At 38.2% G+C, this 27,749-nt stretch overlaps 1 protein-coding gene across 1 annotated transcript; it reads right to left on the bottom strand.

Annotated features, from left to right (window-relative positions):
- Positions 1-8,636: 8,636 nt before the first annotated feature.
- Positions 8,637-9,581, bottom strand: LOC135231949 (olfactory receptor 5P76-like). Its single transcript, XM_064289183.1, has one exon. It carries the CDS (start codon positions 9,579-9,581, stop codon positions 8,637-8,639), a length of 945 nt encoding a protein of 314 aa, XP_064145253.1.
- Between the last annotated feature and the right edge of the window lie 18,168 nt (positions 9,582-27,749).

Below are 27,749 nucleotides of genomic sequence, written 5' to 3'. Positions count from 1 at the left end.
TTCCAAGGAGCACCTGACAGATTCACACTGCCGACCCTTTGGTTAGCAGCCGTAGCACTTAACCACTACACCACCAGGGTTTCTGATTAAGGGATACTCAGTGCTAAACTTCAGATATAAAAACGAAAGCTTAGCTTTTTCTGTTCTGTGTTGTTCATTGATGAAAATTTTTCCTGATATTTATAAGACAAGTCATTGAAGTACCTTGGGGAACATGAGGTGGAACTTTATGCAAAGTTGAATTTTAAATAACAAGAACTTTTAAGACATGTAGGATAATTATTATAGCAAAAGTTAGAAAATACACATCTTGAAAATTGTATAGATAGGTAACTTGTAAAAAGAGGTTTGGAGGAATTCCAAATAAGAAATAGTCTTTCAGTCGCTGTCAATGCCTCAAAGGGTTGCCTTCTGAGGAGTAATTTACAGTATAGGAAGGATAAAGAAAAAAAAGTTACCATCGAGTCAATTCTGAGTCACACCAAACATATAGGACAGAGTGGAACTGCCCCATGGAGTTTCCAAGGAGCAACTGGTGGATTTGAACTGCTGACCTTTATGGTTAACAGCCATAGCACTTAACCACTACACCACCAGGGTTTCCGTAGGAAGGATAGTCATGGTAAACGGGTATTGTTGATCTGAAGACAAAAATCTTATCTTAATTCTCTTGCTAATCCTAATTTTAGAAACTCTTATTTCCCTCCCGAATGAGTGAAGTAGGGTTTTCCTCCAACAAAGTAAGAACCAACATTCATTCAGAGCTTATTTTGTGCTAAGAACTATGTTTAACATTTTACATAAGTTCAAATTCTCACAAGAATTTCGTGACGTTACCTACTTCTATTATCCTTATTTTTCACATGAGAAGACTGAGAATGAGGAGTTTAAGCAACTTGTGCTAATGGGAGAAATACATTTATTCTTGATATTAATACAACACAGGAATTTCAAATTAGGGAATAGTCACCTTTTGTAAATTTATTAAATATTTGTAGTTAAAATATTGCTTTATGAAGGAGTGTGAAATATCAATCTAATCGGCATACAAAACACTATATGACTGATACCAGGATGTAATTAAAGTACAATTATTCAAAAAAATAAAATCCTTTTCTACCGTAACAATGTTTCTAATTGGAGTATCATAGAATGATATATTATTTTCGACATAATATACTGTTGAATCAAGTGTAACCTCACAAATTATAAAGTTTAGTGAGGATCACTCAGCTAATGGCCAGGTTGACTCTCATTTGCAAATTTTCTTGCTTTTTATCCCGGGCTTTGTCCATTATGTCTCCTTTACTGTGATCCTAGAGCACTGAGACCCACAAATAAAGTAAATCTTTCTTCAAAGATGTTTAAAATAAATCCCCAAAGAATATAGAAGCTAATGAATATATTAACACTGTGAATGTCACGTGTAGATAGTGTTAAAGATCATATGAGTTTCTGGACTTACAAACGGGTGGATAAATAAGGAGTCCTGGTCATTTGAATTAAGCTCATTTTTTCACACTAGCCTGGCTGGAAACTTAAGTGAATTCAAACTTACTTGCTTGCTGACTGCTTGATTACATCGGCCAGGTTACCCAACTATGGCTTGTGAGCACAGACACAATCTTAGAGAGCAAAGTGTTCTCAACGGTAAACTATAAACAATGCGTCGGTTTCACTCCAAAAGCACACACCCAGTGCCATCGAGTCGATCCCAACTCATAGCGACCCTATAGGACAGAGTGGAACTGCCCCATAGAGTTTCCAAGGAGCCCCTGGTGGATTTGAACTGCCAGCCCTTTGGTTAGCAGCCGTAGCACCTAACCACAATGCCACCAGGGTTTCCACTCAGTTTCACTCACAGATGCTGAAATCTTACCTCTTGAAATAATTCATTCATCTTTCGGTAATAAATCCAAAGTCACTGTATTTATATAGCGGCCATGCAATCTTTCTAGCTTTGTATTATTGTTTGCCTTTGGGGATAAATCTCTGAAGATTCAAATGTGAATTCAAAGCACTAAAGATCATCATCACGTTCTCCAGGGGAGACTGAGCAGTTCAAATCCCACAGGCCAACCAGCCTTAGGGTTCTGTCGATTCTCAAGCGGCCTATTTTTTTAATTTTTGTTTCTATGTAGGTGTTGGTGCACTTTCATTTGGCAATTATTGGTATACAATAAAATAAATTTCTCATAACTAAATATTAGCTTTTAATTTACTTTGATATTTAATCTTAAGGCAGACTAAAGTTCACATATAAAAAAGGTAACGTTATGTTCATTCGTGCAGCTTGTTCAATTCGTAAGTATTTGGTAGTGAGAGTAAGAAATTCTGTTTGATACCTTGGGGAATATGAGGTAGAACACCATGTGAAGTTGAATTTTTTATAACAAAATTATGTAAGACGTACATATTTTTTCTAGCAAAAGTTTTTAAAAATAAGTACCTTAAAAGTTGTATAGATTGAGAACTATGAAGTAAAAAAGTTATGCATGATTTCCAAATAAGACAGTCTTCAAAAGGATGACTACCGGTTTGTGGCTCATGTGACCAGGGAGATGATGGTAGAAGCTAGTATCTTCCACCCAAAGACTCAATGTAATTCTCTTGCTACTCCTCAATTTATAAAGTCCCCCTGATGCTCCCCATGGCGGAAGTGGGAAAGTGGCTCATAAGAAAAATAATGGCCCAGCACCCCATTCTACACAAATACTAATAAGCAAGTAGACAGCAACTAACAATGACAAGGACTAATGACTTTGAGCATCTTTTCATGTATTTTTAAGCCATCCGAAAGTCCTCTTCAGTGACCCTTTTGCTGTCATATATGATAATCCATCATTAAGAAGTACATGCTGTAGCTGTGCCCCTATATTTTCTTGTAAGAATTTTATGGTTTCATATTTTGGTTCTTCATCTATTTTATTTTATTTTTTGTATAGTATGAGGCATGGGCTCTGATTCATTTTTCTGCACATGGAAATCTGATCTTTTCAGCACAATTTATTGAAGAGCTTCTTTTCCTACTAAATAGATTAGCACCCTTGTCAAAAATCAGTTGATCACAGATGTATGATTTTATTTCTGGACTCTCAATGCTATTCCGTTAGTCGGTATGTCTATCATTATACCAGTCCTAGGTTGTTTTGGTTACTGTGGCTTTACAGTATGTTTTGAAATCAGGAAGCCTGAATCATCCGACTTCGTTCTTCAAGATTGCTTTAGCTATTCGGGGTTCCTTCTCCTTCCATATAAATTTGAGAATTGGTTTCCATTTCTGCAAAAAAAAGTCTGTTGGAATTTTGATGGGGACTGCATTGAATTTGTAGATTGCTTTGGGTAGTATTGATATCTTAGCTATGTTAAGAATTCCAATCCATGAACACAGACTGTCCTTTCATTTATTAAGGTCATTTTTAATGTCTTTGAGTAACGTCCTACACTGTTTTATGTACAAGCCTTTCACCTTCTGCAGTGAGGTAGCAACATTGTCGGACCTTGTCTGACTTCAGGGAGGATGAGAATCAGCATCAGCACAAAGCTGACTCATATGAGGTTGAGGTCAGACACACTTCCACTCTTCAAACTTTCTACTAATTCTGACACCAGCTGTCCTCCCCACTGCACTCTCTACTTCTCTGCTGGGTTTGATAAATTGTTGCAACCACCACACACAACTCACAGGCCATACTCACAGTTACACGGTTTCTTAAGGAAGTAACATGGGATCAGGATTAACTTGGAAGTGTCATGATAAAAAACCAGATTTACACTCTGCTAGTTGGAATTGACTGGATAGCAATGGGTTTGGGTTTTTTTTTTTTAAGAAATAAAAACAGAGTTTTATTGAAGGATAAAACATTTCATGAAACGGGCAAACATACAAGCACTCAGGCAAGATTCTGTGATGTGTTCCAAACTGTAAGGAGAATGGTGAAGTTTTATCAAGTGGAGCAAACAAATGAGTGCAGATGGGGGTAGAGAGGATTACGTGGCAAAAAATTACAAGGATTTTCTTGAGCTACAAGCTTTCCTAATATTAATCTCTAACCTCTCTGACATATTTGACCAAGACATTCTTCTTATAATCAGTAAGTCTTTTTGTTCCATTCTGAGATTGTTACATCCTGAGGTTTGTTTAACAAGGCATGCTGTGGGAATAATTTTAATTACAGCTGTATGCCTGCCTTTTTCCCCATATTAAGGTAACAGGCTTATGATTTTACCTAGTTACAGGTTTACAAAGAGTTAGCAGAAATGGAGCAGAAGATTCCCTGAGTGAAGATGTAGCTCGATTAAGACTTGGTTAACTGACGTTTACTTCATCTTGGTTACAGGGTTATAAAACAGTTACAGGCTTCATCTTAACATTATCAATTCTAATCCCATTTCTAATCTCCATGGAAATGCTTGAGATAGGCATCCTTTTAAGAACAAGCTGAATAAACACTCTTAGTAAACACCTTTAACATATAATTCTTCATCTGAGCCAGAAATCTGCTATTGCGCCCTTTGTGTACCAAGTAGTTAATTTTGACAAAAAGGCTGAATTTTCTCTTTAGAACAGTGGAAGTGAAGATTTCAGTTTAATTCAAACTGGACGTTTAATTTAGGCCTGAAGTCATCCATTTCAGTTATGCCAATACCTCAGTTTTAAGGTTTAAAGTCCACATACAGAGAAGCAACAGAAATAACTCAGGATATAGTTCTTCAATCAGGACAGCTTCTCCTCAGCCGCTGATGCCAGGCCCACACTATCAAGGCTTGGGTATGGCCTCTATCTCTACCCCTGCTGCCCTGGCCTCTGTCCGCCCCACCACCTCCCCCACCCCCCACCCCCGGGCCTGGACTCTGCCTCTGCTCAGGCCTGTCCTAGAACTTATTAACTCCACCAACAAGTGCCTGGAGGCACCCCACAACAACAGCAAGCCTCCTACCTGAAGGCCCTCATTTCCCTTGTTCCATGGGTCAGCAAGTGCACTGTACCTACCTCACTCCTTGAGCCAGGAAGCCCACCATGCCATCTCATGCTGGTCTTCAGTGTTACAGCTCTTTCAGTCTCCTGAGTCTAGGACGCTCTCAGCACAGGAACCCCATGTCCAAAAGATACACTTCACTTCAGGCTCTTCTTGATGGTAGTGAGGTATCCCCTCAACCTTTAAGGGATGGGTGTTTATATAGGCAAGTGGCTCAATCAATTGGGTACATTTTATACACGCTGTTTCCATAATAACTGACCAGTCTCCTCAGGGGACTAAACTGACCAATCCTCTCTCAAGTGACTCTATTTGCATAATTAATATCTTCTGCTTGCAGGGACTGGCTTCTTCCTTGGGTAAGTATAGCAAAAGAAACTATAACAACTCCTTAGTGCCCACGAAAAAAAATCTCCCAAGCTGATTTCTTCCTTGCTCTCACTTATACGGAAGCAAGGCAAAAGGCTACACAAAGAAACTCATTTCCCTTATATTCCTTATCTTGTTTGGTGTTTTTATCATGAAAGGGTGTTGAATTTTCTCAAATGCCTTTTTTATATTGATTGAGGTGAACAAGTGGTCCTTTCCTTTGTTCTATTAGTTTGCTGTATTACATTGGTTGATTTTCTAATATTGAACCACTCTCGCATTCCTGGGATAAATCTCACTTGATCATGGTGTATAATCCTTTACTATGTTTTTTGATTTGGTTTGCTAGTATTTTGTTGAGTTGATAGTATTTATTTCTATGTTTCTTTTATTTCTTTAAGTTTAGCAGTATTATAGTCTCAGTCTGTTAATTCACTTATCTTAGTCTTAGTGATTCCATTTCTGTGGCCTGTTGTTCCTTCTAGTTCCCGTGTTTAGTCTCTTGATTTCTTTTGTGCTGGCAATTAGTTTTCACTCTTTGATGGTCGTAATTATTGGCAGGAAAAAAAAGGCTTGGAAAGAAGACCTTTCTCCAGGTAGGATGTTCATGTATTTATTCAAGTCACCTTGTCTTAGACCACCTTAACCCAAGTTCCAGGCTTGACTTTCCCTAGATTTCCCAGGGTTCAAATGTATACAAAGGCTTATTTACTTCATGTTTCTCCCTACCATCACGGTGTATATGAGGTGTATGAATTACATTTCTCACCTGGACATGCCCTAGGCTTTGACTTCTGCCTCTCTCCCTACAAAAATACTAAATCCACAGCCCCAGTTCTTAGCTTTTTCTTCTTCTTCTCAAATCTCCTCCTTGAAAAAGCATTTTTGAGTGCTGAGCTCACCTCTCTGGGTAATCGCAGTTTATCTGGGTTCTCACTTATTAGCCTGTAAGCTCGAATGTGATTTTATGATGTATTTAATATTTTATCAAGTTTTCTTTAGTTTGTATTCATCGTGAGAGCTGATTAAAATTACCAAGCCTGCCCTTGCTGGAACAGAATCCTCAAACGTCAATTGTATGTGTGTTATGTGTGTTCACTTTTTACACAGGCAGCAACACAGCTGGCATGAAGTGTTTTCACCTATTTCGATCCTTTGTTCAGACGTTACCTACTCAGCGAGGTCTACACTGACATGTCAGTTTCCCTTGCCCTGCTTTGCTTTTTCTTTCTCCACAGCACTCTCCAACTTCTAACGGTCCAAATCACATACTTGTTAGTTTTGTGGTGTGTCTCCACTGCAAGAAGATTAATTCTAGGAAAGCAAACACCTTTGTCTGTCACTTATATTTCCAATAGCCTACATAGTACCAGATACATTAGAAGCACTCAGTATAAATTTTTGTAATGAATGAAATGATTAATGCCCTATGGTGATTAATTTTATGTCAACATGAATAGTGCCCAGTTGTTCAGACAAACACTAGTCTAGATGTTGCTATAAAGCTATTCACATGTGATTAATATTAAATCAATTAACTGGAAATTAAGCAGATTACCCTCCATAATGTAGATATGTTTCATCCAAACTGTTGAAGGCCTTATAAGCAAACTGTGGTTTCCTGAAGAAGAAGGATCAGCTTCAACACTGTAAATAGACATTGCTGGAATTTCCAGCCTTTTACCTGACATACGGATTTTGGATTTCCTAGCCTGCTTAATCCTCACAGCCAATTTGCAAAACCACTCTCTCTTTCTAAGATGGTGCAGTGATTAAGCACTTGCTACTAACCAAAATGTTGGCAGTAAGAACTCACCAGCCACGAAGCAGGAGAAAGATTTGGCAGTCCACTTCCATAAAGATTACAGCCCTTGAAAACTCTATGGGGCTGTTCAGTTGAAATCGCTTGGACTGCAAAAAGGTTATTTACAAATATTTCCGGCCCTAGGTGGCGCAAACAGTTTGCTTTCGGCTACTAAGCTAAAGGTTAACAGTTCTAACCCACCCAACAGTGCTGTGGATGAAACACCTGGCAATCTGCTTCCATAAAGATTATAGCCAAGAAAACCATATGGAGCAGTCTAGACTGTAACACATGGCGTCACCATGAGTCTCAATAGATTGACAGCAACAGCTTTAGCTCCCATAATCGTGTGAGCCAATTTCTTTGGAAAAAACCCCCTCTCTCTATTTAGCTCTGTTCACCATGAGAGCTGTTTAAAATGACCAAACCTGCAATTGCTGGAACAGGAAGCCTCAAAGTTCTCTTCTCTCATTTTGTCTCTTGACTTTTTCTCTAAAAAAAAAAAAAAAAAGAATGCTAAATAAGACATGCCCTGTGTTTCTGTTTATACAAACAGGAAATATGTGTCTGAATCATTAAGTGGGGACAGGAAACAGAAATAAATGTAGCAGTCATCAGCATATAGAGGTGAACTTAGCCTGTCCAGAGGGGCAGTCAGTATTTCTGCTGACAAACAGTCCCGTCCCCTGGAGTTTTATGAGCAGGATATGGGCCTGATCATAAATTTCTCCAAGAGTTTCTTCCTCAGACTCAATGTCACCAGTTTGCTGGATTCTCCTGGAAATCTTTTTTTTTTTTGCTTTTGCTCTGCTCAGCCCCTGATGAGTTTGGGAACAGTTTACTCTCTCAGAGGAAGTCATCTCTTCTGATCTGATTGAGCAATTCACAGGTTAGCCAGGGTGGTCTCATCCGCTTAGACTCTGGGGACCCCTTATATCCAAGGCCAAAGTCAGAACCCAGAAACACAGGCTGGAATTTTAAGACTCCGTAAAGACCACCCCCAGCAGATAAGCTTTCTCCAAGTTCCATGTCTATAACAATTGTACTGTCTGGTTCCACTTTGTTATTTCCCCTCAGAAGGTACTCAGGGAAGGCAAAACTAGGATTATCAGACTCATCTCAGCATAATCTCCTGTTGAAAATGAACACAGCCTTAAAGGTTTAGATGTACAGTAACCTTTACCTGTGACATAAAATAGCTTTTGAAAGATAATACATGAGTAAAAATTAAAAAGTATTTTCAGCAAATTAAGATTTTCTTCATGTGAACCAATTTGTGTTTCTTAATTCTAAATTTAATTTATTAAAGTTAACTCACTATTGTCTCTGATATACTATCTGAAGGTCCACCGCTACATATACTACAAAGCTCCATATGGGCTAATTATGTACAGATATATTTTGCTCTTAGAAATGAAATTTTTTTTTTTAATATTACATTCATAGCATATTATTGCCTCAAACCTTAGAAAACTAGAGGATTGTTAAGAAAATATTTTTCTATGAAGCTTTCTCCTGAGAGCACCCTTAATCTCATTATTCCTGAGACTGTAGATGAGGGGGTTCAACATGGGGATCACCACCATGTAAAACACAGACACCACCTTGTTCTGGTCAGTAGAGTAGCTGGACTTGGGCATCACATAAATGAATGTAATGGTCCCATAGTACAGAGTGACTGCAGTGAGGTGGGAGATGCAGGTGGAGAAGGCCTTGTGGCAGCCCTCAGTGGAGTGCATCTTCAGGATGGAGATGAGGATATAGACGTAGGAGATGGCTATGACAATCACTGTGACCAGAATGATGGAGCCAGCAGAAAATGAGGGGGCCACTGCAGGGATACTGACATCAGAACAAGAAAGTTTAACTAAAGGAGCAAAATCACAGAAAAAATGGTTGACTCGATTTGGTCCACAGAAGAATAAAGAAAAGAAGGAAATCATAAATGAAGAAGCGTTGAGAAAACCACCTACATAAGACAGACATAATAACTGCTCACAGACTTTTGTGGACATTTTAGTTGAATAAAGCAATGGGTTGCAGATTGCTACAAAGCGATCATAGGCCATGGCAGCCAGAAGACAGCACTCAACTGTCCCAAAGAAAGCAGCTGATCCAAGTTGGATGGCACATCCAAGATAGGAGATTGTATTTGTCTCCACCAGGAAGTTTACAAGCATATTGGGTGTGACAGAGGATGAAAAGCCTACATCAGCCAAAGCCAAGTGGCTCAGGAAAAAATACATAGGATGATGGAGCTGAGAAGAGATTCTGATCAGAATGATTGTGCTGAGATTGCCAGATATGGTCACCAGATAGATGCACAGGATGACTATGAAGAGGGTGCCTCGAAGGGTAGGATCTTCTGTTAAGCCCAATAAAATGAACTCTGTCACTGCAGTGTGGTTCCTGTCCACCAGGGAATCCATGAGACAATGTAGCTGGTGTCAAAAAAAAATCTGTGATGAAAAATTGCATTAAAGAATTTATAAATTTCATGGCTCCATTTTCATTAACACACATACGGGAAGTCATTATAAATAAAGATATCATTCAAGTGTCATTGCATATTAACATGTAATGACAAATATATATTTATCTTTACATGTCGATATTCAAAATATATATATATGTAGTTATCGACAAAAATACCAGAAAATTCAACATACGATTTTCCTTTTTATATGACATTTTTCCAAATATGCATTTTAAGTGGTTTTGAAGCTTAAGAATAAAAAAGGAAACTGATTAGAATAACAAAAAGGAATGCTGAGTATAATATCAAGAAAAACATAGGTTTTTTAATGAAACAGTGTTAAAAAGCCATCATTTATTACAAGCTTAGTAAATTATAAGAATAGGGCTAAAAATATATTTATATCTGAAAACAACCCCTATGTACTGAGTCAATTCTGACTCATAGTGACCCTATAGGACAGAGTAGAACTGCCCCATAGGGTTTTCAAGGGGTGGGTGGTGGATTTGAATTGCCAACCTCTTCTTTAGCAGCTGTAGCTCTTAACCACTGCACCACCATACAGTTTCAGTTTATTTTCTGTAAAATAATAGTAAGTGCTCATATTATTATTTTGTAGACGAGGAAACCAAGTGAAAGAAATTTTGTAACTTGCACAAGGTTACATACCAAGTGTGGAGTCAAAATGTGAATGCCAGAAGTTTGACATTTCTTTAGTCACTGTGGTGTAAATGCAGTTAAAGAATAATAATACCTCAAAGTCCAATTCACTTGCCAACAGGTAGACAATAGATTATTCTTTAAGCTTTTTGACAGCTAATAGATAAGAGAGGAGACTAATTAATTACATATTTTACAATGTCCGTGGGTCACTATGGAGCCCTGGTCGTGCTGTGGTTAAGAGCTAGGCACTAACCAAAAGTTTGGCAGTTCAGATCCACCAGCTGTTTCTCGATAACCATGTGGGGCAGTTCTACTCTGTCCTGTAGGGTCACTATGAGTCAGAATTGACTCAAAGTCAATGGGTTTGATTTTTGGTTTATTGGTTAAATACAATCATCTAAGAAGAATAGAAATGCTATTGCTTTTGATAATAGTACCAGAAGGAAATTTCAAATCAGGGATGAATATAGTCACCTTTGTAAATTTATTCAATTTGTTAACATTTGTAATGAAAATATTATTGTTTTCTCAAGTACAGGTACCCCCCGGCTTTGAAGAGTTTCCATTCTGAGAAACCCTGTGTAAATTGGTTCTGACGCAAGTCAAGTACTTCATTTTTTCTTAAGTTTTCTTCACCTGCTATACAGCAGTGTTTTGAACAGTAAATCATAACATTGAACATCTTTGAGTGCACTTTGGAGAATAATAAATCAGTAAATTATGCCCTGCAACATTGTATATAGTGCATATTCCTAAAGCTAAGATAAAACAAAAACAGGCGGTCCTGAGTGTGGTTCATCCGTAACTCATAAATCGGGGACTACCTCTGGTTTGAGATATCAATCTAACTACTATGCAGAATACTGTGTGAGTGATAATCAGGACATTAGCAAAGTGCATTTATTCAAGCAAATAAAATCATTTCCTGCTGTAACAATGTTTTCTAATTGGAGCATTGTAAGGTTTTTTGTTTTTTTTTTTAAGAATAAAATGACATCGTTTTTAACATAATACAAATGTGCATTGGTCCATGATACATTCTGTGAAATAGGATGTTATGTGATGTGGACGTTATGCTAACAGTATATTAAATAAATTAAGGGAGCCAGTTTCCAGTCATCCTTGTCACTGCTATTGCCACTGCTGCTGCTGCTGGAGCTGCGGGTGGAGGCCAGTGGAACAGGTGGTGGTAGGAGCTGAGTCAGAGGAAGTGAGGGTGTCAGGAGGGAGGAGGCAGAGCGCCCTCAGCCCGACCCGATGGTCTGCCAGCCTGAACTGCAGGAGCAGCCAGGGCCCGGAGCCCCAGCCTTAGCCACCGCCTGACAAAACCCGAGGAGCCCATGCCCAGAGCCACGTCATCTGAGTCACCTGCCTGTATCCAACTCGTTGTCCAGTGCTGAAAGAGTCTGAGTTTGGGGTCTTTAAAACCACTAAAAAAAATTGGGGGCAAGTCCTTTCCAACTCATGGTGACCTTATAGGACAGAGTAGAACTGCCCTGTAGAGCTTCCAAGGAGCAGCTGGTGGATTATGAACTGCTGATGTTTTGGTCAGCAGCCGAGCTCTTAACCACTATGCCACCGGGGTTTCCACAGATGATTCTGTAAATTCTCAAGTGGTCAATTTATTCTTTTGTTTCCCCATAGATGTTCATGCATAGTTCTATAACTTTCATTTAGTAATTATTAGGAGTATAATACAAATTGTCTTAGGGTCACTATGAGTCAGAATCGACTCGACAGCAACTGGTTTGGTTTTGGTTTTATATCTAAATATTGGTCCCAAATTTACTTTGATATTTCTGATTAAGGGATATTCATTGCTAAACTACAGATTTAAAACGGTAAACTTAGCTTTATCCATTCTGTATTGTTCATTGATAAACATTTTTTACTAATATTACAAGACAAGTCATTAAGTACCTTGGGGAATATGAGGTGGAACTTTAAGTAAAGTTTAATTTTGAATAACATGAATTATAAAGACATGTATGTTAATTATTACAGCAAAAGTTAGAAAATACACATCTTGAAAATTGTTTAAGGTAGAGAGCATAAGTATAAAAAGAGGCTTGGAGGAATTCCAGATAAGAAATAGTCTTTCACTCACTGTCGGTGCCTCAAAATGTTGCTCCCTGAGGAGTAATTTACAGTATAGGGAGGATAGTCGTGGTAAACAGGTGTTGGCAATCTGAAGACAAAAACCTTATCCTCATTCTCTTGCTAATCCTAATTTTAGAAACTCTTATCTCCCTCCCTGAAGAATGAGTGAAGCAGGGTTTTCCTTCAACAAAATAAGATCCAACATTCATTCAGAGCTTATTTTGTGCCAAGAACTATGCTTAGCATTTTACATAAATTTAATCCTCACAATTACAACAATATTGTGAGGTTACCAGTTTTTATTATGCTTATTTTTCACATGAGAATACTGCGAATGAGGAGTTCAAGCAACATGTGCTAATGGGTGAAATACAATTATTCTTGACTTGAATACAACACAGGAATTTCAAATTAGGGAATAGTCACGTTTTGTAAATCTATTAAATATTTGTAGTTAAATATTAACTAATATTAATTAAATATTATCATTTTTGTGAAGGAGTGTGAAATATCAATCTAATCACCATACAAAATGCCATATGATTGATACTCAAGATGTAAGTAAAGTACACTTATCCAAAGAAATCAAATCATTTTCTACTGTAATGATGTTTTCTAATGGGAATATTATAGAATGAAACAATATTATTTGTGACATAGCATAGAGCTAAATAAAGCATAGCCTCACAAGTTAAGAAGTTTAGCCAGGATCACCCTGCTAGTGGCCAGGATGACACTCATCTGCAAATGTTCTGGCTTTTTATCCTGGGCTTTGTCCATTGCGTCTTGTTGACTGTAATCCTAAAGCACTCAGGCCCATAAATAAAGTAAATCGTTCTACAAAGATGTTTAAAATAATAAATCCCCAAAGAATCTAGAAGCTTATGAATTAATTAGTATTGTGGTGAATGTCATGTGTAGATAGTGTTGAAGACTATATGTGTTTCTGGACTGATGGGTGGATAAATAAGGAGTCCCAGTAATTTGAATTAAGCTCATTTTTTCATACTAACCTGACTAGATTCTTAAGAATTCAATCAAAGTTACTTGCTAGCTGATGGCCTGATTACATCTGCCTGGTTCCCCAACTATGGCTTGTGAGTACAGACACAATCGTAGAAAGCAAAATGTTCTCAATGGTGAATTATAGTCAATAAGTCCAGTTTACTCACAGATGCTGAAATCTTACCTCTTGAAATAATACATTCATCTCTCAGTAATAAATCCAAAGTCCTTGTATTTATATAGCAGCTATGCTATCATTCTATTATTGTTTGCCTTTGGGGATAAATCTCTTTGAAGATTCAAACGTGAATTCAAAGCGCCAAAGATTATTATCACATTCTCCAATGGAAATTGAACATTCAAATCACACATACATGACTAGTCTTAAGGGTTCTGTCAATTCTCAGGTGGCCAATTTTATTTTTTTATTTTTGTTTCTATGTAGGTGTTGGTGTACTTTCATTTGGCAATTATTGGGGTGTAATAAAATAAATTTCTTATAACAAAATATTAGTTTTTAATTTGATATTTCATCTTAAAGAATACTGAAGTCCATATATAAAAGGTAACGTTATCTTTATTCATTCAGCTTGTTCATTTTTAAGTATTTGGTAGTGAGAGTAAGAAAGTCTGTTCGATACCTTGGGGAATAGGAAGTAGAACTCCATGTAAAGCTGAATTTTTAATAAAATTATTTAAGACGAACTTTTTTTCTAGCAAAAGTTATAAAATAAGTACCTTAAAAGTTGTATAGATTGAGAACTATGAAGTAAAAAAGTTATGCATGATTTCCGAATAAGACAGTCTTTCATACTTCATGCCTCAAAGGGTTGACTACTGGTTTGTGGCTTATGTGACTAGGGAGATGATGGTAGAAGCAAGTATCTTCAACCCAAAAACTCAATATAATTCTCTCGCTAATACTCGATTTATGATGTCCTCCCAATTCTCACCTTGGTGGAAGTGGGGAAGTGGCTCATAAAAATAATAGCCCAGCACCCCATCCTACACAAATACTAATAAGCAACCAGACAGAAACTAACAACAACAATGACTAATGCTGTTGAGCAGCTTTTCATGTGTTTTTAAGCCATCTGAATGTCCCCTTCAGTGGTCCTTTTGCTGTCATATCTGATAATCCATCATTAAGAAATACATCCTGTAGCTGTGCCCCTATATTTTCTTGTAAGAATCTTATTCTTTCACATTTTGGTTCTTCATCTATTTAAAATTTTTTAATAGTATTAGGCATGGATTCTGATTTATTTTTCTGCACATGGAAATCCAATTTTTCCAGCACAATTTATTGAAGAGACTTCTTTCCCACTAAATAGTCTTAGCACCCTTGTCAAAAATCAGCTGATCATAGATGTATGATTTTATTTCGGAACGCTCAGTGCTATTCCATTGGTCTGTATGTCTATTATTATACCAGTCTCAGGCTGTTTTAATTACTGTGGCTTTATAGTATGTTTTGAAATCAGGAAGCCTGAGTCCTCCAACTTCATTCTTCAAGATTGCTCTAGCTATTTGGGGTTCCTTCTCCTTCCATGTAAATTTGAGAATTGCTTTTCCATTTCTGCAAAAAAAAAAAAAAAAAAAAGGCTATTGGAATTTTGATGGAGATTGCATTGAATTTCTCGATTACTTTGGGTAATATTAACAGCTATGTTAAGTCTTCCAATCCATGAATATAGAATGTCCTTTCCTTTATTTTGGTCTTCTTTAATTTCTTTTAGTAATGTCTTATATTATTTTATGTACAAGTCTTTCACCTTCTGCAATGAAGTATCAGTGGTACCGGACCTTGTCTAACTTCAGGGAGAAGGAGAATCAGCACAAAGCTGATTCATATGAGGTTGAGGTCAGACTTATCTACTCTTCAAACTTTTTACTAATTCTACCACCAGCTGTCCTCCCCACTGCACTCTCTACTTCTCTTCTGGGTTTGACACTTTGTTGCAATGCCCACACACAACTCACAGACCATTCTCACAGTGACCTGGTTCATTAAGTAAGTAACATGGGATCAGGATTAACTTGGAAATGTCATGGTAAAACACCAGATTTACACTCCACTAGTCGATGGCAATGGGTTTGATTTTCTGTTTTTTTTTTTTTTTTTTTAAGAAATAAAAACAAAGAGTTTTACTGAAGGATAAAACATTTCATGAAACAGGCAAACACCCAGGCAAGATGCCGCAGTGTGTTCTGAATTGTAGGGAGAACAGCGAGGTTTTATCAGGTAGAGCAAACAAAGGACTACAGACCCGAGGTGTGGAGGGGAGGGTTATATGGGGCAAAACATTACAAGGAGTTTCTTAAGCTACAAGGTTTCCTAACATTAATCTCTAACCTCACTAACATGTTTGGCCAAAACATTCTTCTTAACATCAGTAAGTCTGTTTGTTACAATCTGAGATTGTTATATCCTGAGATTTGTTTAACAACACATTTTGTTGGGAACCGTTTTAATTACAGCTGTATGTTTGCCTCTTCCCTCATTTTAAGGTAACAGGCTCATGATTTTACCTAGTTACAGGTTTTAAAAGAGTTAGCAGAAATGGAGTGGAAGATTCCAGTGAGTGAAAATGTAGTTTGATTAAGGGTTGATTAATTGATGTTTACCTCATCTTGGTTACAGAGCTATGAGAGAGTTATAGGCTTCATCTTAATATTACCGATTCTAATCCTCTTTCCCAACCTCTGTGGACATGCTCGAGAAAGACATTATTTTAAGAACAAGGTGAATAAACACTCTTAATAAACACCTTCAACAAACAATTCCTCATCTGAGCCATAAACCCTGATTCTTGCTCCCTTTGGGTTCCAAGTAGTTAAATTTTGACAAAAAGGCTAAAGTTTCTCTTTAGAACAGTAGAAGTGAAGATTTCAGTTTAATCTAGAATAGAGTTTTAATTTAGGCCTGAAGTCATCCATTCACATATGCCAGTAACTTAGTTTTAAGGTGTCAAGTCCACATACAGAGAAGTAACAGGAATAACTAAGGATATAGTTCTTCAATCAGGACAACTTTTGCTTGGCCGCTGCTGCCATGTCCTCACTCTCAGGGCTTGGGTATGGCCTCTACCTCTGCCCCTGCTGGCCTGGCCTCTGTCTCCCCCTGGGCCTGGCTTCTGACCCTGCTCAGGCCTGGCCTGGAGCCGATTAGCTCCACCAACAAGTACCTGGAGGCACCCCACAACAGCAACAAGCAAGCCTCCTACCTGACTGCCCTCAGTTCTCTTGTTTCATGGGTCCTCAAGTGCTCTATAGCCACCTCACTCCATGGGCCAGAAAGCCCACCATGCTGTCTCATGCTGGTCTTCAGTGCTACAGCTCTCACTGCTGGATCTAGGATGTTCTCAGCACAGGAACCCTAAGTCCAAAAGACCCACTCCACTTCAGGCTCTTCTTGAGGTTATTGAGGTACCCCCTCAACCTCTGTGGGATGATTGCTTGTATACACAAGTGGCTGAATCTTAATGGACGGATTTTACACACTCTCTTTGTGTGTAATAACTGAGCAATCCCCTCACTGGACTAAACTGACCAATCCCCTCTCAAGTTGCTCCATCTATTTGCATAATAACTGACATTTTCTACTGGCAGGGACTGGCTTCTTCCCTGGGTAACTGTAACAAGGGAAATTATAACAATCCTTCAGGGCCCAGGAGAAAAATCTGCCAAGCTAATTTATTCCTCTCTCTCTCTTACGCAGAAGCAAGGCAAAAGGCTACACATGGAAACTCATTTCCCTTATATTCCTATCTTGTTTGTTTTTATCATGAAAGGGTGTTGAATTTTGTCAAATGCCTTTTCTATGCTGATTGAGATGAACAAGTGGTCCTTTCCTTTGTCCTATTAATTTGGTGTATTACACTGATTGATTTTGTAGTGTTGAACCACCCCTGCATTCCGGAGATAAATTTTACTTCATCATGGTGTATAATCCTTAAATATGTTTTTTCATTTGGTTTGCTAGTATTTGTTGAGTTAATTGTATTTATTTTTAAGTTTCCTTTAATTCTTCAAGTTTAACAGTATTATACTCTCTGTTAATTCCCATATCTTAGTGATTCATTTTTTGTGTTCTGTTGTTCCTACTGTTTCCCATGTTTGGTCTCTTGTGTCCTTTTGTGTTGGACATTATTTTTTCACTCTTTGCTGGTCATAATTACTGACAGGAAAAATAAAGGCTTGGAATGAAGACCTTGCTCCAGATAGGATGTTCATGTATTTATTCAAGTCACCGTGTCTTAGACCACCTTAACCCAAGTTCCAGGCTTGACTGTCCCTAGATTTTCAGGGCTGCACATCTGTACAAACGCTTGTTTACTTCATGTTTCTCCCTACCATCATGGTGTGTATGAGGTGTATGAATTAGACTTCTCACCTGGACATGTCCCAGGCTTTGACTCCTACCTCTCTCACTCCAAAAGAATACTAAATCCACAGCCCCAGTTCTTAGCTTTTTCTTCTACTTGTCAAATCTCCTCATTGTAAAAGAATTTTTAGTGCTGAGTCACTTGTCTGTGTAATCACAGTTTATTTGGGTTCTCACTTATCATCCTTTTAGCTCTAATGTGAATTTATGCTGTACTTAATATTTCATCAAGTTTTATTTAGTTCTGTTCATCATGAGAGTTGATTAAAATTACCAAGCCTGCCATTGCTGGAACAGAAGCTTCAAAGGTCAATTGTATGTGTGTACACAGGCAGCACCACAGCTGGTATGAGATGTCTTCACCTTCTTCTATCCTTTGTTTACATGTTACGTTCTCAGTGAAGTCTACATTGACATGTCAGTCTCCCTTACTCTGCTTGGCTTTTTCTTTCTCCACAGCACTCGCCAACTTCTAACAGTCCATATCACAGACTTGTTAGTTTTGTTGTCTGTCTCCACTGCAAGAAGATTGATTCTAGGAAGGCATACACCGTTGTCTGTCAGTTATATTTCCAATAGCCTACATAGTACCAGATACATCAGAAGCACTCAGTATAAATTTTTTTAATGAATGAAATGATTAATGCAGTGCGATGATTAATTTTATGTCAACATGAATAGGCTATTGTGCCCAGTTGTTGGGACAAACACTAGTCTAGATGTTGCTATAAAGATATTCACGTGTGATTAACATTATATAAATTAACCTTAAACTTTACCCTCCGTAATGTGGATATGCTTCATCCAAACTGTTGAAGGCCTTATGAGCAAACTATGGTTTCCTGAAGAAGGATTCAGCTTCAACACTGTAAAAAGGCATTGCTGGAATTTCCAGCCTTTTACCTGACATATGGATTTTTTTTTTTAATTAACTTTTATTAAGCTTCAAGTGAACATTTACAAATCCAATCAGTCTGTCACATGTAAGTTTATATACATCTTACTCCCTTGTCCCACTTTCTCACCCCCTATTGAGTCAACCCTTTCAGTCTCTTGTTTCGTGCCAATTTTGCCGGCTTCCCTCTCTCTCTATCTTCCCATCCCCCCTCCAGTCAAGAGTTGCCAACACACTCTCAAGTGTCCACCTGATTTAATTAGCTCACTCTTCATCAGCATCTCTCTCCCCACCGCTGACCAGTCCCTTTCATGTCTGATGAGTTGTCTTTGGCGATGGTTCCTGTCCTGTGCCAACAGAAGGTCTGGGGACCATGGCCGCCGGGATTCCTCTAGTCTCAGTCAGACCATTAAGTTTGGTCTTTTTATGAGAATTTGGGGTCTGCATCCCACTGATCTCCTGCTCCCTCAGGAGTTCTCTGTTGTGCTCCCTGACAGGGCAGTCATCGATTGTGGCCGGGCACCAACTAGTTCTTCTGGTCTCAGGATGATGTAGGTCTCTGGTTCATGTGGCACTTTCTGTCTCTTGGGTTCTTAGTTGTCGTGTGATCTTGGTGTTCTTCATTTTCATTTGCTCCAGGTGGGTTGAGACCAATTGACGCATCTTAGATGGCCACTTGTTAGCATTTAAGACCCCAGACGCCACATTTCAAAGTGGGATGCAGAATGTTTTCATGATAGAATTATTTTGCCCATTGACTTAGAAGTCCCCGCAAACCATGTTCCCCAGAACCCCGCCCCTGCTCTGCTGACCTTTGAAACATTCATTTTATCCCGGAAACCTCTTTGCTTTTAGTCCAGTCCAATTGGGCTGACCTTCCATGTATTGAGGGTTGTCTTTCCCTTCACTCAAAGCAGTTCTTATGTACTGATTGATCAATAAAAAACCCTCTCCCTCCCTCCTCCCCCCTTCGTAACCACAAAAGTATGTGTTCTTCTCAGTTTTTACTATTTCTCAAGATCTTATAATAGTGGTCTTATACAATATTTGTCCTTTTGCCTCTGACTCATTTCGCTCAGCATAATGCCTTCCAGATTCCTCCATGTTATGAAATGTTTCACAGATTTGTCACTGTTCTTTATCGATGCATAGTATTCCATTGTGTGAATATACCACAATTTATTTACCCATTCATCCGTTGATAGACACCTTGGTTGCTTCCAGCTTTTTGCTATTGTAAACAGAGCTGCAATAAACATGGGTGTGCATATATCTGTTTGTGTGAAGGCTCTTATTTCTCTAGGGTATATTCCGAGGAGTGGGATTTCTGGGTTGTATGGTAGTTCTACTTCTAACTGTTTAAGATAACGCCAGATGGATTTCCAAAGTGGTTGTACCATTTTACATTCCCACCAGCAGTGTATGAGAGTTCCAATCTCTCCGCAGCCTCTCCAACATTTATTATTTTGTGTTTTTTGGATTAATGCCAACCTAGTTGGTGTGAGATGGAATCTCATCGTAGTTTTAATTTGCATTTCTCTAATGGCTAATGATCGGGAGCATTTTCTCATGTATCTGTTGGCTGCCTGAATATCTTCTTTAGTGAAATGTGTGTTCATATCCTTTGCCCACTTCTTGATTGGGTTGTTTGTCTTTTTGTGGTTGAGTTTTGACAGAATCATGTAGATTTTAGAGATCAGGCGCTGGTCGGAGATGTCATAGCTGAAAATTCTTTCCCAGTCTGTAGGTGGTCTTTTTACTCTTTTGGTGAAGTCTTTAGATGAGCATAGGTGTTTGACTTTTAGGAGCTCCCAGTTATCTGGTTTCTCTTCATCATTTTTGGTAATGTTTTGTATTCTGTTTATGCCCTGTATTAGGGCTCCTAGGGTTGTCCCTATTTTTTCTTCCATGATCTTTATAGTTTCAGTCTTTATGTTTAGGTCTTAGATCCACTTAAAGTTTGTTTATGTGCATGGTGTGAGTTATGGGTCCTGTTTCATTTTTTTGCAAATGGATATCCAGTTATGCCAGCACCATTTGTTAAAAAGACTATCTTTTCCCCAATTAACTGACACTGGTCCTTCGTCAAATATCAGCTGCTCATACGTGGATGGATTTATATCTGGGTTCTCAATTCTGTTCCATTGGTCTATGTGCCTGTTGTTGTAACAGTACCAGGCTGTTTTGACTACTGTGGCTGTAAAATAGCTTCTGAAATCAGGTAGAGTGAGGCCTCCCACTTTCTTCTTCTTTTTCAGTAATGCTTTGCTTATCCGGGGCTTCTTTCCCTTCCATATGAAATTGGTGATTTGTTTCTCTATCACCTTAAAATACGACATTGGAATTTGGATCGGAAGTGCGTTAAATGTAAAGATGGCTTTTGGTAGAATAGACATTTTTACTATGTTAAGTCTTCCTATCCATGAGCAGGGTATGTTTTTCCACTTAAGTATGTCCTTTTGAATTTCTTGTAGTAGAGCTTTGTAGTTTTCTTGGTATAGGTCTTTTACATCCTTGGTAAGATTTATTCCTAAGTATTTTATCTTCTTGGGGGCTACTGTGAATGGTATTGATTTGGTGATTTCCTCTTCGGTGTTCTTTTTTTTGATGTAGAGGAAACCAAGTGATTTTTGTATGTTTATTTTATAACCTGAGACTCTGCCAAACTCTTCTATTAGTTTCAGTAGTTTTCTGGAGGATTCCTTAGGGTTTTCTGTGTATACGATCATGTCATCTGCAAATAGTGATAGCTTTACTTCCTCCTTGCCAATCCGGATACCCTTTATTTCTTTGTCTAGCCTAATTCCCCTGGCTAGGACTTCAAGTACGATGTTGAATAAGAGTGGTGATAAAGGGCATCCTTGTCTGGTTCCCGTTCTCAAGGGAAATGCTTTCAGGTCCTTTCCATTTAGAGTGATATTGGCTGTTGGCTTTGCATAGATGCCCTTTATTATGTTGAGGAATTTTCCTTCAATTCCTATTTTGGTAAGACTTTTTATCATAAATGGGTGTTGGACTTTGTCGAATGCCTTTTCTGCATCAATTGATAAGATCATGTGGTTTTTGTCTTTTGTTTTATTTATGTGATGGATTACATTAATGGTTTTTCTGATATTAAACCAGCCTTGCATACCTGGTATAAATCCCACTTGATCAGGGTGAATTATTTTTTTGATGTGTTGTTGGATTCTATTGGCTAGAATTTTGTTGAGGATTTTTGCATCAATGTTCATGAGGGATATAGGTCTATAATTTTCTTTTTTTGTAATGTCTTTACCTGGTTTTGGTATCAGGGAGATGGTGGCTTCATAGAATGAGTTGGGTAGTATTCCGTCATTTTCTATGCTTTGGAATACCTTCAGAAGTAGTGGTGTTAACTCTTCTCTGAAAGTTTGGTAGAACTCTGCAGTGAAGCCGTCCGGGCCAGGGCTTTTTTTTGTTGGGAGTTTTCTGATTACCGTTTCAATCCCTTTTTTTGTTATGGGTCTATTTATTTGTTCTACTTCTGAATGTGTTAGTTCAGGTAGGTAGTGTTTTTCCAGGAATTCATCCATTTCTTCTAGGTTTTCAAATATGTTAGAGTACAATTTTTCATAATAATCTGAAATGATTCTTTTAATTTCATTTGGTTCTGTTGTGATGTGGTCCTTCTCGTTTCTTATTTGGGTTATTTGTTTCCTTTCCTGTATTTCTTTAGTTAGTCTAGCCAATGGTTTATCAATTTTGTTAATTTTTTCAAAGAACCAGCTTTTGGCTTTGTTAATTCTTTCAATTGTTTTTCTGTTCTCTAATTCATTTAGTTCAGCTCTAATTTTTATTATTTGTTTTCTTCTGGTGCCTGATGGGTTCTTTTGTTGCTCACTTTCTATTTCTTCAAGTTGTCGGGACAGTTCTCTGCTTTTGGCTCTTTCTTCTTTTTGTATGTGTGCATTTGTCGATATAAATTGGCCTCTGAGCACTGCTTTTGCTGTGTCCCAGAGGTTTTGATAGGAAGTATTTTCATTCTCGTTGCATTCTATGAATCTCCTTATTCCCTCCTTGATGTCTTCTATAACCCAGTCTTTTTTCAGGAGGGTATTGTTCATTTTCCAAGTATTTGATTTCTTTTCCCTCGTTTTTCTGTTTTTGATCTCTAGTTTTATTGCCTTGTGGTCTGAGAAGATGCTTTGTAATATTTCGATGTTTTGGACTCTGCAAAGGTTTGTTTTATGACCTAATATGTGGTCTATTCTAGAGAATGTTCCATGTGCACTAGAAAAAAAAGTATATTTTGCAGCAGTTGGGTGGAGAGTTCTGTATAAGTCAATGAGGTCAAGTTGGTTGATTGTTGTAATTAGATCTTCCGTGTCTCTATTGAGCTTCTTACTGGATGTCCTGTCGTTCTCCGGAAGTGGTGTGTTGAAGTCTCCTACTATAATTGTGGAGGTATCTATCTCACTTTTCAATTCTGTTAAAATTTGATTTATGTATCTTGCAGCCCTGTCATTGGGTGCATATATATTTAATATGGTTATGTCTTCCTGATCAATTGTCCCTTTTATCATTATATAGTGTCCTTCTTTATCCTTTGTGGTGGATTTAAGTCTAAAGTCTATTTTGTCAGAAATTAATATTGCTACTCCTCTTCTTTTTTGCTTATTGTTTGCTTGATATACTTTTTTCCATCCTTTGAGTTTTAGTTTGTTTGTGTCTCTAAGTCTAAGGTGTGTCTCTTGTAGGCAGCATATAGATGGATCGTGTTTCTTTATCCAGTCTGTGACTCTCTGTCTCTTTATTGGTGCATTTAGTCCATTTACATTCGGGTAATTATAGATAAATAAGTTTTTGGTGCTGTCATTTTGATGCCATTTTATGTGTGTTGTTGACAATTTCATTTTTCCACATACTTTTTTGTGCTGAGGCGTTTTTCTTAGTAAATTGTGAGATCCTCATTTTCATAGTGTTTGACTTTATGTTAGTTGAGTCGTTATGTTTTTCTTGGCTTTTATCTTGAGTTATAGAGTTGTTATACCTTTTTGTGGTTACCTTATTATTTACCCCTATTTTTCTAAGTAAAAACCTAACTTGTATTTTCTATATCGCCTTGTATCACTCTCCATATGGCAGTTCAATGCCTCCTGTATTTAGTCCCTCTTTTTGATTATTGTGATCTTTTACCTATTGACTTCCATGATTCCCTGTTATGTGTATTTTTTTTTTAATTAATCTTAATTTCTTTGTTTTTGTGATTTCCCTATTTGAGTTGATATCTGGACGTTCTGTTTTGTGACCTTGTGTTGTGCTGATATCTGGTATTATTGGTTCTCCGACCAAACAGTGTCCTTTAGTATTTCTTGTAGCATTGGTTTGGTTTTTGTAAATTCTCTAAACTTGTGTTTGTCTGTAAATATCTTAATTTCGCCTTCGTATTTCAGAGAGAGTTTTGCTGGATATATGATCCTTGGTTGGCAGTTTTTCTCCTTCAGTGTTCTGTATATGTCGTCCCATTCCCTTCTTGCCTGCATGGTTTCTGCTGAGTAGTCTGAACTTATTCTTATTGATTCTCCCTTGAAGGAAACCTTTCTTTTCTCCCTGGCTGCTTTTAAAATTTTCTGTTTATCTTTGGTTTTGGTGAGTTTCATGACAATATGTCTTGGTGTTTTTCTTTTTGGATCAATCTTAAATGGGGTTCGATGAGCATCTTGGATAGATATCCTTTCATCTTTCATGATGTCAGGGAAGTTTTCTGTCAGGAGTTCTTCAACTATTTTCTCTGTGTTTTCTGTCTCCCCTCCCTGTTCTGGGACTCCAATCACCTGCAGGTTATCCTTCTTGAGAGAGTCCCACATAATTCTTAGGGTTTCTTCATTTTTTTTAATTCTTTTATCTGATTTTTTTTCAGCTATGTTGGTGTTGATTCCCTGGTCCTCCAGATGTCCCAGTCTGCATTCTAATTGCTCGAGTCTGCTCCTCTGACTTCCTATTGCATTGTCTAATTCTGTAATTTTATTGTTAATCTTTTGGATTTCTACATGTTGTCTCTCTATGGATTCTTGCAACTTATTAATTTTTCCAGTATGTTCTTGAATAATTTTTTTGAGTTCTTCAACAGTTTTATCAGTGTGTTCCTTGGCTTTTTATGCAGTTATCCTAATTTCATTTGTGATATCTTTAAGCATTCTGTAAATTAGTTTTTTATATTCTGTATCTGATAATTCCAGGATTGTATCTTCATTTGGGAAAGATTTTGATTCTTTTGTTTGGGGGGTTGGAGAAGCTGTCATGGTCTGCTTCTTTAAGTGGTTTGATATGGACTGTTGTCTCCGAGCCATCACTGGGAAACTAGTTTTTCCAGAAAATCCGCTAAAAAAAAAAAATGCAGTCAGATCCCTATCAGAGTTCTCCCTCTGGCTCAGGCTATTCGGATGTTAATGAAGCTGCCTGGGGAGGGTGGGGGAGGGAACAGAGAGATAGGAGAGTAGCACCTCAGAATATAGCCAGAGTTGCTTGTCTTGCTTGGAATGACTATTATATCTGAGATTCCCGCGGGCGCGTCGCCTATGTGTGCTGGCTGTGTGGAGATTGCCCCCGGGGGATCTGGCCCGCTGGAGTCACGGTCAGATCCTCTGCTTCCAGCCCCACGCCCAGCGTCAAGGCTCCCCTACTGGGACGGTGCACTCTCGACTCCAAAATCAGTCGCTGCCTCCCGGGGACTTCTCGTCCCTCCAGCCACGTGGCCGTGCCGCCTCCGAGAACCAGTTGGGCCTCCTCCCGGGGTTAGTTCAGATGGGTGGAGTAGCTCCCCGTGCTTGTGCCCTGACCGAGTGTCCCAGCTGGGACGCTGTTCTCCCCGCTCCAATACCAGTCGCTGCCTCCCGGGGACTTCTCCTACCGGCTGCGTCCCACGCCGCCGGTGGAACCAGCTGGTCCCCCTCCCGGGGTTAGTTCAGGGGGGTGGAGCAGGTCTCTGTGCTTGTGCCGTACCTGACTGGTACGCTGGCTCCAGGCTCTGGAAACAATCGCTGCTTCCCCGTATTAGTTCGTTCTCCGTCTCTAAATCTGTGTTTGTTGTTCAGGGATCGTAGATTGTTATGTATGTGATTGATTCACTTGTTTTTCCGTGTCTTTGTTGTAAGAGGGATCCGAGGTAGCATCTGCCTAGTCCGCCATCTTGGCTCCGCCTTGGAGTTAGTTTTTGTGCATGGTGTGAGGTATGGGTCCTGTTTCATTTTTTTGCAAATGAATATCCAGTTATGCCAGCACCATTTGTTAAAAAGACTATCTTTTCCCCAATTAACTGACACTGGGACTTTGTCAAATATCAGCTGCTCATACGTGGATGGATTCATATCTGGGTTCTCAATTCTGTTCCATTGGTCTACGTGCCTGTTGTTGTACCAGTACTAGGCTGTTTTGACTACTGTGGCTGTATAATAGGTTCTAAAATCAGGTAGAGTGAGGCCTCCCACTTTCTTCTTCTTTTTCAGTAATGCTTTACTTATCCGAGGCTTCTTTCCCTTCCATATGAAGTTGGTGATTTGTTTCTCCATCACATTAAAAAATGTCATTGGAATTTGGATCGGAAGTGCATTGTATGTATAGATGGCTTTTGGTAGAATAGACATTTTTACTATGTTAAGTCTTCCTATCCATCAGAAAGGTATGTTTTTCCACTTAAGTAGGTCCTTTTTAGTTTCTTGTAGTAGTACTTTATAGCTTTCTTCATATAGGTCTTTTACATCTTTGGTAAGATTTATTCCCAATTATTTTATCTTCTTGGGGGCTACTGTGAATGGTATTGATTCGGAGATTTCCTCTCCGATGTTCTTTTTGTTGATGTAGAGGAATCCAAGTGATTTTTGTATGTTTATCTTATAACCTGAGACTCTGCCAAACTCTTCTATTAGTTTCAGTAGTTTTCTGGAGGATTCCTTAGGGTTTTCTGTGTATAAGATTATGTCATCTGCAAATAGAGGTAATTTTATTTCCTCTTTGCCAATCCGGATGCCCTTTTGTTTCTTTCTCTAGCCTAATTGCTCTGGCTAGGACCTCTAGCACAATGTTGAATAAGAGCAGTGATAAAGGGCATCCTTGTCTGGTTCCCATTCTCAAGGGAAATGCTTTCAGGCTCTCTCCATTTAGAGTGATGTTAGCTGTTGGGTTTGTATAAAAAAAAAAAAGAAAAATTTATGCCCTTTATTATGTTGAGGAATTTTCCTTCAATTCCTATTTTGCTGAGAGTTTTTATCATAAATGGGTGTTGGACTTTGTCAAATACCTTTTCTGCATTAGTTGATAAGATCATGTGGTTTTGTCTTTTGTTTTATTTATATGGTGGATTACATTAATGGTTTTTCTAATATTAAACCAGCCTTGCATACCTGGTATAAATCCCACTTGGTCGTGGTGGATTATTTTTTTGAAATATTGTTGAATTCTATTGGCTAGAATTTTGTTGAGGATTTTTACATCTATGTTCATGAGGGATATAGGTCTCTAATTTTCTTTTTTTGTGATGCCTTTACCTGGTTTTGCTATCAGGGAGATGGTGGCTTCATAGAATGAGTTAGGTAGTATTCCGTGATTTTCTATGCTTTGAAATACCTTTAGTAGTAGTGGTGTTAACTTTTCTCTGAAAGTTTGGTAGAACTCTGCAGTAAAGCCATCTGGGCCAGAGCCTTTTTTGGGGGGAGTTTTTTGATTAGCATTTCAATCTCTTTTTTTGTTATGGGTCTATTTATTTGTTCTACTTCTGAATGTGTTAGTTTAGGTAGGTACTGTTTTTCTTGGAATTCATCCATTTCTTCTAGGTTTGCAAATTTGTTAGAGTACAATTTTTCATAATAATCTGATATGATTCTTTTAATTTCAGTGGGGTGTGTTGTGGTGTGGCCCATCCTGTTTCTTCTTCGGGTTATTTGTTTCCTTTCCTGTATTTCTTTAGTCAGTCTAGCCAATGGTTTATCAATTTGGTTAATTTTTTCAAAGAACCGGCTTTTGGCTTTGTTAATTCTTTCAATTGTTTTTCTGTTCTCTAATTCATTTAGTTCAGCTCTAACTTTTATTATTTGTTTTTTTCTGGTGCCTGATGG

The sequence above is a fragment of the Loxodonta africana genome, chromosome 7, assembly GCF_030014295.1.
Source record: "Loxodonta africana isolate mLoxAfr1 chromosome 7, mLoxAfr1.hap2, whole genome shotgun sequence".
NCBI classification, from domain to species: Eukaryota; Metazoa; Chordata; class Mammalia; order Proboscidea; family Elephantidae; genus Loxodonta; species Loxodonta africana.
The sequence above is the reverse complement of the archived record's forward strand: the minus strand, read 5'-3'. Positions and strand labels throughout refer to the sequence as shown.

Bases quoted from the DNA above. Each gene is read 5' to 3' on its own strand.
- LOC135231949 (XM_064289183.1), bottom strand. From the start codon at position 9,581: ATGGATTCCCTGGTGGACAGGAACCACACTGCAGTGACAGAGTTCATT.